Source organism: Oryctolagus cuniculus, chromosome 5 (assembly GCF_051225735.1).
Source record: "Oryctolagus cuniculus isolate XC-2025 breed Fujian yellow rabbit chromosome 5, ASM5122573v1, whole genome shotgun sequence".
NCBI lineage: Eukaryota > Metazoa > Chordata > Mammalia > Lagomorpha > Leporidae > Oryctolagus > Oryctolagus cuniculus.
In genome coordinates, this window is record NC_142871.1 from 130556180 (window position 1) to 130569054 (window position 12875).

The 12875-nt window shown below is 45.4% G+C and overlaps 1 protein-coding gene across 3 annotated transcripts in view; it reads right to left on the minus strand.

The window, feature by feature from the left end:
• DNAH8 (dynein axonemal heavy chain 8) overlaps window positions 1–12875 on the minus strand; it is a 336932-nt gene that overhangs the window by 12638 nt on the left and 311419 nt on the right. For all 3 annotated transcript variants that reach the window (XM_089333967.1, XM_089333968.1, XM_051854776.3), the window contains 2 exons: window positions 7666–7818; window positions 7395–7584 (listed from right to left, as the gene is read on the minus strand). In XM_089333967.1, coding sequence (XP_089190093.1) covers window positions 7395–7584; window positions 7666–7818 — 343 coding nt within the window. The remainder of the gene's footprint in view (window positions 1–7394; window positions 7585–7665; window positions 7819–12875) is intronic.

Here is a 12875-nt window from a genome sequence, read left to right on the forward strand (position 1 = left end):
AAGGAAAGGGGCTATTAGGTATGGCAGCCCTGTAGAGAACAGTTTCAGTACAGCGATGGAGGCTGGCCAGACTGCAAGGGACTGGGTGGTTGGCAAGCAAGGCATCCATGTGCAGAGACTAGAATTACAAGAGGCATGGCTATGACTAAGGCCAGGGCATAAAATCCTTCACACACAAGGCAGGCATGGTGGGTTGTGATTTACTCAGAGGTGTGACTAAGCTGTCCACAGCCCTCCACAGTTCTGTGATTTGGGGACAGGGCAGGTTAGAGCTATTACTCAAACTGAGACTCCTGTAGACATTAGGGGCAGCTCTGGTTTGGCAAACACTTGCACTGGGGCATGTTTAGAGTAGCTACTGGATTATAAGATATCACTCAGTCCCTTCCAACGCTGAAATTCTGTTAACCCTAGGTGCATTTTTCCACCTCAACAAATGGCAGGCTTTTAGATCCACCCTCAGAACAAGCTCAGAACCTGCAGCCAGTTGATGATTCTGCCCTGAAAACAAACACAGGGCAAGATGATTTCACAGAGACACAAGAGAACAGGGCAAAAATTATCCATCTCCTTGATTCAGCCATATCCCCTCCAACAGAACAATCCTGATTTATGTGAGGGAGTCATTAGTCGTCATTGATAGCTGCTGCAACAGACCAGCATGGCTTGTCAAGACGCTGAGAGAAAAAGAACAGGAAAAAAAAACTAGGGAAGCTTGGCTGGTAAATGGCATTAAGTTCAAGATTGAGTTAACTAAATGATGCTGTAGCATGGTTCAATCTAACGCAGAGGTGTGAGACCTAGGGAGCACACTCAAGCTTTGCTTCCGTGTCATTAGCAGCACCTGTGAGGCATGCCCAGCATCAGATGGCAAAGCCTGGCCATCAATTAAGGGGTTCCCAGATCAGTAGCCACCAGGGAAATGCAAATCAAAACCACAAAGCGGTTTCGGCCCACCCCAGTTAGAATGACTTTCATACAGAAATCAACAAACAAAAATGTTGGGGAGGATGTGGGGGAAAAAAGGTACCCTAATCCACTGTTGGGGGGAATGTAAACTGGTACAGCCACAGTGGAAGACAGCATGGAGAGACCTCAGAAACCTGGATACAGACCTGCCATATTGAACCAGCCACCCCATTCCTGGGGATTTACCCAAGGGAAATAAAATCAGGCTATTAAAGAGTTGTCTGTATCCCCATGTTTATTGCAACTCAATGCACAATAGTTAACATATGGAATCAACTCAGATGTCTATTAACTGAAGACTGGATAAAGAAATTATGGTGTATGTACACCATGGAATACTACACAGTGGTAAAAAAAAACATGAAATCATGTCATTTACAAAAAAATGGTTGCAACTGGAAAACACTATACTTAGTGAAATAAGCTAGTCCCCTAAAAACAAATACCATATGTTCTCTCTGATCTGTGGCAAGTAATCTATGCTAAAAGGTAATCTATAGAAGTGAAATTGATACATTGAGATGTAATGATTTTGAATAGCCCTTGTTTGGACTGTTGAATAGTTTTTTTAATATAGTATTTGTTGAACTCTTTACTTAGTGTAGGGTTAATCTTATGCATATAAAGTTGATTGAAAATAGATCTTAGTAAAAAAATAAGAATGAGAATAGGAGAGAGAGGAGAAAGAAAGGTGGGAATATGGATGGGGGGTAGGGTAGGAAGAATTATTAAATTCTTAAATTTGTATATATGAAATGCATGAAATTTGTGTACCTTAAATAAAATTATTCTAGGTTAAAAAAAAGTTCCCAAAGGCAGTCAACACCCTGGCTTAAGTCAGGCCCATTACAACCCATATTCATTGGGTTTAAACACATCTACACACACACACACACACACACACAAGCTCATGCACCAGTATATAAATCATGTGTCCATAACGCCCTGAAAAGGTTCACATGTAGGCAAAAGCGACCCCAACAATTTCTTGAGAATCCTGAAAAGCACAGCCTTAAACCGTGGGTGAATATGTACAGCAATGACTGCTGGGAAAACTCAGGAGAGCACACAGGTTCTCCTGGCCTGAGGATTCCACTGGGAGGCAAGTCCATGCTCCAAGAAAAGCTGTGCCATTGAACAAATGTTACAGGGTCATGGATGCAGGAAGCTCGACCATTTCAATAATCAGATCTAATCGCCCCCTCGTTGAGCTCGTCAACTGCTGCAGAAATGATCGTGAAGGGGCCTGAAAATACCAGATGAGCTCCATGGCGACTGACTCAGCCTCTTCAAATATGACAGAAAATAGCAGGCCACCCATGATGCAAATGAGCAGCGCTGCAAACAGCAGGAGCTGGACACTGCCGTAGCATGGGCCTCAAAGTCACAAAGGCCAGGGAGCAGTCATCCGAGGCATGATGGGAAACACGCCAAACAGAATCAGATGCCATATTACACTGCAAGATGCCAGCAATTAAGTCACAGATGAAGAAAACACTCTCTTACAGTCTGCTTAGCGATTCTGACTAAGCATATTCGTGATGAGACTGTGGGCCTTTTTACAATCTGCATTATGTTTTCCTGTGTGTGTGTGTGTGTGTGTGTTTAAATCAGTTACTTAAGTGTTTTGGACCAAAAGGAAAATCACTGAAGGGATCTAGATGGGACATAAGACTCAGGAGGGACATTCCTGATTGTTGATGTGAAAGAGCGGCTGAGCAGGCTTCCAGCCGGCAGGGACTTCACCTGTTTGTGCACTGCCTGCGATTGTGCATAGGTTGCTGTGATCTTCAAGTTTTCCAGGTTTGGCTGAATGATGTGGACCAGGAAGGAATCTTTCCCTCATGTCAAGAGAAGGAGAAGCAAGAGAGACGTCATTAGTGTGCAAGAAGAGTTGACTTCCAGTTTTCTATGCAACCACGAGAAAGCGACCATCGATAAGGGAGTGTGTGCATGTGCACACATGTGTGTGTAAAAGGAAAGATGCTTGAATGGCTCTGGGCTTTCCAAGACCTAGAGAGTCACGAGAGAAAGAAGCAAAATTGGACTTGAAGACAAATGAAGAAGAGAAGGGATCGACATTATTAACCAGTGAGGTGAGGAAAATTCAGCTGAAATGCAGGCATGCATGTGTATGTATTTCCATATTATTCTGGTTGGTGACATTTCTTTTTGTTTTTACATCTGTGTTTATATTTTTAAGACTTTTATTTATGTATTTTATTTTAAAGGCAGAAATAGCAGAAATAGGGAAAGAGAGATCTCCCACCGGTTCACTCCCCCAAGAGCTTGCAACAGCCAGGGTTGGGTCAGGACCGATCCGGAAACTGAGAACTCAGTCTGGTCTCCCATGTGGATGGCAACCACGCCTCATCACCGCCTCTCAGGGTGCACATCAGCAGGAGGCTGGAACTGCAAGGGGAGGGGGGACCTGAAACCTTGCACTCTGATACAGAATGTGGGCATCCCAAGTAGTTTCTTAGCTGTTGTGCCAAATGCCCACTTCCGGTAACATTTCTTAACAAATATTAGCAAATACAGAGTTGTTCATAACAATAAAATATTAGCTCATATTAATTCAAATACTAACAATCAAAGATCACCTCGTTAACAGAGATTAGTTCAAAGCGTTAACACTGCACGATTTGAGTTACATTTTTTTTTCTCCCAAAGAAACCTTTTATTTAAAGAGTACAAATTTTATAAGTACAACTTTAGGAATATAGTGAGTCTTCCCACCATACCCACCCTCCCACCCCCGCTCTCATCCCACCTCCTCCCTTTTCCATTCTCCATTAAGATTCATCTTCAATTAGCTTTATACACAGAGACCAACTCTATACTAGGTAAAGATTTCAACAATTTGTACACACACACACACACACACACACAACTGTTTGAGAACAAGTTTTACAGTTAATTCTCATAATACAATTCATTGAGGACAGAGGTCCTGCATGGGGAGTAAGTGCATAGTGACTCCTGTTGTTGATTTAACAATTAACACTCTTATGTATGATGTTAGTCATCACCCAAGGCTCTTATCATGAGCTCCCTAGGCTATGGAAGCCTTTTGAATCCACAATCTCTGTCAGTATTTAGCCAAGGCCATAAGCGAAGTGGAAATTCTCTTCTCCCTTCAGAGAAAAGTACATCCTTCTTTGGTGGCCCCTTCTTTCCACTGGGGTCTCTCTCACAGAGATCCTTCATGGAGGACATTCTTTTTGCTACAGTGTCTTGGCTTTCTATTTTTAATGGAAAAAAAAAATCACTGAACAAAACTGTGTGTTGTGATGTGTGAGACGACTTAGTCATTTGTGTCTGTGGGAAGCCAAGGATGAACCGCCCACACCCTTGGTTTCTCAATATCAAAAATGCACTCAACAACCTCCTAGATTTTAAAACCACTGGTCCTTGCAACTGTCCTGAACTCCATCTGCCAGCGCATCTCTACACCTGCATGTGTCCTAAGCTGTCTGACACAGCCAGCACTCCCTGCCTTTCTGCCCACCTGTCCCTCTTCAATGCTCCTTGGTCTTCAGCCTACACCACTGCCTCTCCTGGCTTTCTCAATCAAATATACCCCCTCCTCTGCACCTGGTGAAGAGCCCAAGGTCCCCTCCCTGGACCTGGTAAGAGTCTCCTTGTTCTAGTCTACCCTCCACCTCCTCCTCCTGGGATTATCATCTGACCTCTGAGGAGTCCCCATTGCTTCTGTAAGCTCTGCTGGAAGACCTTCCTCACCCTGGCTTCCTCAGCTCTGACCACCCCCCCCCCCTGGACGCACCTTGTGTAGGCTCAGACCTCTGCCTGGAATGCCCTCTTTTTGTAGCCCAGCCTTTGCAACCTTTCCTACTGCCTCCGTGTGGAGCTCTTCCCAAGCCCCAAGCCCTGACCTGTCCTGCAGAGGCAGGTGGTTCTCACAGGTGGGCACTGGTCACGTCCTGTTAAGGTTACTGCTGCTTCTTTCCTTCCAACCAGATCATGGGCTCCTTCCGGGCAGCAGTCAGGCCTCAAACGTCTCTACTGAAAGCTCTAGCCCAGCGGCTGGCAAATGGAAGGTGGCCAAGCAACCCTTATTAAGGTGGATGCTCGGTCTTCAGGCTCCCCATCGAGGAATTACCCGGTGACAATGTACTCAAGTCGGGCACTCACAAGGAGGAAAAGAGAATTGTCAGTGAAATCTGAGAACCACAGTAAAATTTTTTTCTCCCCAAATTTGATAGAAATTATTGGGGAAAAACAGAGAAGTGATATTTAGGGGCTGCCTTTCACAAATCTACAGGCTTCTGACATAGTGGTATATTGTGGATGATTTGATATGCTTGCAGAAACCACCATTAAGAAATTAAAGCATTGGGGGCTGGCTCTGTGGCGCAGTGGGTTAAAGCTGCTGCCTGTAGTGCTGGCATCCCATACTGGTTCGGGTCCCAGCTGCTCCATTTCCGATCCAGCTCTCTGCCATGGCCTGGGAAAGCAGTAGAAGATAGCTCAAGTCCTTGGGCCCTTGTGCCCACATGGGAGACCTGGAAGAAGCTCCTGGCTCTTGGCTTCAGATCAGCTCAGCTCTGGCCGTTGCTGTCATTTGGGGAGTGAACCAGCAGATGAAAGACCTTTCTCTCTCTCTCTCTCTCTCTCTCTCTCTCTCTCTCTCTGGCTCTACTTCTCTCTGTAACTCTGTTTTTCAAATAAATAAAATAAATCTTTTTTTTTTTTTTTTTGACAGGCAGAGTGGACAGTGAGAGAGAGAGAGACAGAGAGAAAGGTCTTCCTTTGCCGTTGGTTCACCCTCCAATGGCCGCCGCGGCTGGCGCGCAGCGGCTGGCGCACCGTGCTGATCCGATGGCAGGAGCCAGGAGCCAGGTGCTTTTCCTGGTCTCCCATGGGGTGCAGGGCCCAAGCACCTGGGCCATCCTCCACTGCACTCCCTGGCCACAGCAGAGGGCTGGCCTGGAAGAGGGGCAACCGGGACAGAATCCGGCACCCCAACCAGGACTAGAACCCGGTGTGCCGGCGCTGCTAGGCGGAGGATTAGCCTAGTGAGCCGCGGCGCAGGCCAAAATAAATCTTTAAAAAAAGAAATTAAAGCATTGGAAAATTCATGAAGTGAAAGACTGCACAGAGTACAGTTAAATGTATGCTTTTAAATTATAGTATTTACGGAGTTATTGTTTATAAAAGAAAACCACACAAACCATAAGCACATGGCTCTGTGAATGTTCACCAAGAGAATATAGCCTTGTACCCAGTAGCTGGGTCAGCAGGTAGACCATTCCAGGCCCCACAAGTCCTAATCCCTACCCTTCCCCTAAGGGTAGGCACCGTCCTGACTTCTAACACCACAGGTCTATGGCTCCCTTTATTAAGCATTATTTTTGGAGATCCAACCATATGGCTGTGATCAGCAATAATTCACCCTAAATGGGATGATGCATGACCTAAATGTAAGCGTGGACATTCCTCAAATTGTATTACCAATGGAGCTATGAGGTGCTGAACTGTAAGAAATCCAACATCTCTTCATTTTGACTAAGAATTATTTGAAACAAAACTATCCGTATGATAGTAAGAAAAAAAAGCATCATGTTTCTGAACCTTATGAACTCTATGATGTTGAGCCAGTAATTTTCTCAGTAAACATTTCTAAAATGAAACAATACATGAAGCAGAATTAGAAAGCACTCATTCAAGGCAAAAAAAAAAAAAAAATCTGTGTGTATGGTGGGCATTTGTCCTAGTAGTTAAGGGGGTGCTTGGGAGCACCTGAGTTTGAGTCTTGGCTCTATGCTCCTGTCTCCAGCTTCCTGCTAATGTGCACCCTGGAAGGCAGCAGGTAATGGCTCCGGTTTGGGTCCCTGCCACCCACATGGGAGACCTGGCAGTTGCAAGCTTCAGCTTGGCCCAACCATGGCTGTTGAAGGAATTTAAGGAGTGAATCAGCAGATGGAAGATCCTTCTGTCTCTCTGTTTCTCTGCCTTTCAAATAAATAAAATACATTTTAAAATTTAAAAAAAAGGGGGGGACACTCAAAGCTCACTATTTTTTTGTTGCTACCTTATAGTTTTTCAAAATGGTCTCATTTCCCAACTCTAAGAAACCATTTCTGCAACTTTCAATGCTTCATTGCTGCTATTTTAACAAACATTTAAATACCAAACTTTGAGGGAAATCTTTTTCCCCCTCTTTTCATAACTCAGACTGATGGTTTGCAAAAGTGGGTGACAAGAAAGAGGGAGGGGTCTGCCACCCTATTACTGAGGGAATAAGATAGGACACATTCAGATGGAATTGGTAAAATAAATGCAGCCTCTGAGAGGTTACTTCCTGCACTTGCCAGCTGCCCCATACAGTGTCCATCAAGCACGCAAAACTGCCATCCACTAGCCATGGACTTTGCCTGCGTCCCTCTCCCATGAGCACGTACCTTGGGGATTAAAGAAACCAGTCATCCAAAACACGTTCGGCCTCCCCTCAAATATCCAAGTAGAAAACTGGGCGTTTCTCTCCAAGAGTTCCGTAAACCAGAAGCCCAGGGTGGACGAATCCCAGGACACTCTCTTCCAGAGCTGGGGTATGCGTGCGTCGTACATGTTGTCCAGTGCGTCTCGCAGGTTCTGAGGAGGACGAGGGTAAAATATGGGACCCGGAAACATCAACAAAAGCAGAACTGGACTGCTGGGGTCACAACAGCTCACCTCGCTCATGATGATCGTCCCTTCGATGGCCAATTTCAGGTCACTCAGGCTATTGCGAAGGATGGAGATGACTTTTTGCATTCTGTCGATTTCTTGTCTAAGGAATATGTTCATTGAGTTTAGGTGCCCCATCTTTATCAAACGAGCTTTCACCTAAAACATACAATACAGCAAAGGGACTTCTGAAAAATACTTCTTTATCTGAAAGGCAGAGAGAGAAAAAGAAAGAGAGAGAGAGAGAGAGGAGAGACACTTTTTTTTTTTTAATTGGCTGTCCTTTCTCTTCCAGTAACCTCTCCATTCTAAGTTCTTTTACTTCCTCTGGATGTATCTCTGCCAGCCCAAATGAACTCTAAAATATCTCTTGCAGAACCAAACTTGCCATTAAATTCCCCATTTTCTGGGCTTCAAAAACTACTGTTCAACTAAAATGATTTTTATTTCCTACTGATTGTACTTAGTCGATAATTGGAAATGTGCTTTAAAAAGCTGAAATAAAATTGTACCTTTTTTTCCTCTTTCAAATGATTAAGTACTAAATGTCAGTTAAATATTCTTTTGCAATCTACCTTTCATAAGAGTACAGTGGAATATAGTTTTTCATTATGTTCACAGAGTTGTTATTAGAAATGTTACAAAAAGTTAATACAGCCAAAATCTTTACAGAGCAGTTACCAGTGAATATGATTAACTCTGGTTTCCTAAGATCATTGTGGCCTTGGCTATGCTGGCTAAAGAGAGCTTTCTCTAATCTAATCAACGAAAATGTCTGACTCCATGGGAGAGCCAGCAAGCACATGTCATTTGCCCCTTTGGTGTGTCACTTACTGAGCATTCTGTAGAGATCAATATAAAAGACTCTGCTTGTGGGAATGAAAAATTTATAACAATTATTGGAAAATAAGCCAATACACATCGACATATCAATTTAGTGGCATGTGTCCAAGCAAAGACTGACTACACAGCCCAGCAGGGACTACGAAAGGGCTTTGAACTTTTTGCTGGCCAAGATGGAAGAGGCATTAGAAGAGGGATTGGACCAGCGCTGTGGCCTAGTGGGTAAAGCCACTGCTTGAAGCACCAGCAACCCATATGGGTGCCAGTTTGAGTCCTGGCTGCTCCACTTCTGATCCAGCTCCCTGCTAACACACTTGGGAAAGCAATGAAAGATGGCCCAAGTGCTTTGGCCCCGGCACCCATGTGGGAGACCTGGAGGAAGCTCTGGGCTCCTGGCTTTGGATCAGCCCAGCTCTGGCCATTGCAGCCATCTGGGGAATGAAACCAGTGAATGGAAGATCTCTCTGTCTGTCTGTCTGTCTCTCTCTCTCTCCCTCTGTAATTCTGCCTTTCAAATAAATAAATAAATCTTTAAGAAAAAGAAAGAAGAGGAGTGGTGGGGGCAGATGCGTGAGTGGAGGTGAACATAGGGTGATGTGGCAGTACAGAGTCCCCAGGAAGCCAGCAGCTACAGGGCTCTCCTCCCAACACACTCATTGTGCCAACCTGAGGGACAGGTGTCAGAGACGGCTTCAGGGGTATCTGGGCAATCCTCATTTTACAGAACTGGCCTCCAGCATGGCACAGAGATTTCCTCTCCCCAACATACACCTCTGTTTTGTGGCAGCTGGGTCATTTCCAGTGAATGAGAGATGAAGGGTGAGGAACTCCAAGGCAGCAGGGACATGGAAGGGAACAGGCCCTTCCATGGGACGACCCAAGCAGGTGGAGCAAACAGTATCAACATCACAGCCAGACATGCCAGTGGAGGTCCCTCACCCAGCCACACAAACGACGCAACCCGCAGGTGCTCTCCTTGAACCCTGGGATCCACAGCCCACATTTCTGCAGCCCACATTTCTGCAGCCTACAGTTTTGCCTTGCTCTCATTTCTCTGCCAATCCCTTCAACCTCCTGGGGCTGAACAATCTGCATTTTTATTTTAAAGCATGACTACTCTGTGGAAATTCATCCACAAGGGAAAGCGAAATTATGGAAATACTGTGGCGACCCCATGAGTGGGAAATTAAGCCCTGGCATTGACCACAGTGTCCAGTCAATGACCCAGGTACCTTAGATTGCTAGCAGGCCCACACAAAGTGCCTTGTCTAAGCAACAGAGTTTTAAAAGACAACTTTACTTGAGAGAGAGACATGCTTCTGAGAAACTTAGACTCTAGAAAATGTAATTTTAGTACTGATTTTATTTTGAGTAGGATTATTGTTCTAACCTAAAATTGTCCTTTTATTAATAATATTATGGCTTGTATAGACTTTCATTATATTTCTCAGACCACATAACCTCTTCTTCAGTAATGTAGATTCATTTTTACCATGGAAGTCCATGGCATAATTATATTTTGACTTACAAAATTCACTTTATTGCCACTTTTTAAGTAGCGCATCTCTTGCATAAAATAAAGGACAGTGCACAGTAAGCAACTTGGGAACAGGAAGACGTTTTACATGCTTCTTAGTACAAACTCCTCCCTTCACGGGAATGCAGTTAGGGACATCCCTGGCACTCAGTGTCTGCTGGATTATTGCCACAACGAAGGTCTTCTCAGTGAATTGGCCCCGACCAAGCCTGGGGAGTTCAAACTATCAACAGGTCTTAACACTTCCCTTTGGTAATACCAACCCAGGGCTCCAGTCACCTGCAGTAAGTCTTATCTCACTTCCATGTGCTAGCTTTTTAAATTCTCTCAAGACTGGTATCCTGCCTCATCTGTCTTCTGAAGAGCACACACAATTAGCCATTGAAAGTAGACACATAGATAGTATAGTATAGTATAGTACAAAGTATAGTATTTTATTAATATAAAATGTATTTCTTCCTCCTACTATAACTGTTCCTACATGCAGCCACAGGCCTCAACATCTTGACCAAAGATCCTGTTACCTATGTACACAATAAAAACGAAAATTGGAGCCGGCGCCGCGGCTCAATAGGCTAATCCTCCGCCTTGCAGCGCCAGCACACCGGGTTCTAGTCCCGGTTGGGGCACCGGATTCTGTCCCAGTTGCCCCTCTTCCAGGCCAGCTCTCTGCTGTGGCCAGGGAGTGCAGTGGAGGATGGCCCAAGTGCTTGGGCCCTGCACCCGCATGGGAGACCAGGAGAAGCACCTGGCTCCTGCCATCGGATCAGCACAGTGCGCCAGCTGCAGCGCGCCGGCCGCAGCGGCCATTGGAGGGCGAACCAACGGTAAAGGAAGACCTTTCTCTCTGTGTCTCTCTCTCTCACTGTCCACTCTGCCTGTCACAAAAAAAAAAAAAAAAAAAAAAAAAAAAATTGGGGGCCGGGGCCAGTGCTGTGGCTCCCTTGGTTAATCCTCCGCCTGCGGTGCTGGCATCCCATATGGGCACCAGGTTCTAGACCCGGTTGCTCCTCCTCCAGTCCAGCTCTCTGCTGTGGCCCAGGAGTGCAGTGGAGGATAACCCAGGTGCTTGGGCTCCTGCACCCCATGGGAGACCAGAAAGAAGCACCTGGCTCCCGGCTTCGGAACAGCCATTTGGGGGGTGAACCATTGGAAGGAAGACCTTTATCTCTCTCTCTCTCTCACACTATCTATATCTGTCAAATAAATCTACCTGTCAAATATATAAAAAAAATTGTTTCAGAGGCAAGGACACATTTTTATTGCTGGAGGCACCCACAGTTCAAACAGCACATTGCAAGTTCTAGAATTGGATCACTTAGTGTGCAAATTCTTGTCCTCTTGCTTAGGCTGATTTCTATTGGTACTGTCCTAAAGACTTTAGCGACATAATGTGTGCAGGCCCTTAGGGCAGAGCGCAGCATGCACCAAGTGCTCAAAATCACCAACCAGCTACTATCTGATGGCAACCCCATTCTTAGTGTAGTGCTTGGGAAACTCCAGACTGGTAGACAAGCATTGATAAACACCTTCTCTGATAACTGTTCTACTCCTTTCAGTCAGTTCCAAATCGACTGAGTAAACAGGTCGCCTATCTACTTTCAGCATCTTCATTAAAGGACACCCTATCACCAACACTGCTGGTTGAAAATTGTAGAAACTGGTATACAACCGGTCAGCATGGAAGCTTTGAGGGAGAATTAACTTGTGAACAAGTTTTTAAAAGGAAGCAACAGAGAAGCATCATAGAAAATTATGTTTTCTCTGATGTTTTTAAGTGGTGAATAGGTTACTTCAGCGATGAGAAACAGTTTACTAACATACTCAAACAAAATTTCCTACACAGGTTAATCTACCCCATAATCAACAACAGACACTTCACTGTTTTTCATAGTGATCACAGCAAGGTGTTGAAATGTACTAATGAATGATTAGACTAGCGTTTCTTTTACCCAGCCAAATACAGCGTTTCTGTGGTCCCCTAGAGAAGTAAGGAGCAGGGGAGCTAGAACCCCCAGGTCGCAAAACAGACCTCTCCCTGTTCCAGCTGCAGGAGGCAGGCCTGTGGTCCGATAGCTTGAGCTGCTAGCTGAGGCTTGGGGATGCAGAACAGGGTGGACACAGGGCCGGCTGCACCTGCATGAGGGCGCCAGCCTCTGATTTTTGTGTGGAAGAGCTAAACTTGACTCGGCCTCTCTGTCCCCAGGACTCGGGTGAAGCTCTGACCACCAGGCTGGAGAGCAGGAGGGGGAGGCCTGGGATGGCGAGAAGATGTAACCCGTCTTTTTTTGTGAAGAAGAAGAAGACAAAGTTGAGGGCCGCTCCACAGAGCCTTCGGGACAATTCAGACATTTTACCGCGGTGGAAAATGCACTTGGAGCAGCGCTTCTCACAGTGTGGCCTGGAACCTCGGGAGGCTCGCAGGTGTGGGCCGCAAGGTTGACTCTCTCAGAGGAACACTAAGGCACTATCTGGCTTCTTGCTCCTAGTCTCCCAGGAACATGGAATGAGCTTTCCCAGGGGCTACACAACCTGTGATATCATTTTTGATCCCCAAAGAAACTGTTTACTTAACGAGTACAAATTTCGTAAGTGCCGCTTTAGGAATGCAGTGATTCTTCCCGTCATACTCACCCTCCCACCCCTGCTCACACCCCACTCCCTCCTCTCTCTCCCATTCCCAGTCCCATTCTCCACTAAGAAAAAAACAGAAAAACAAACAACTGTCCTTGACAGTCAAAACAAGGGCTGTTCAAGCCATTGCTCCTCAAAGTGTCCATTTCACTTCTACAGATCTCCTTTTAGGTGCTCCATTAGTTATCACAGATCACAGCCT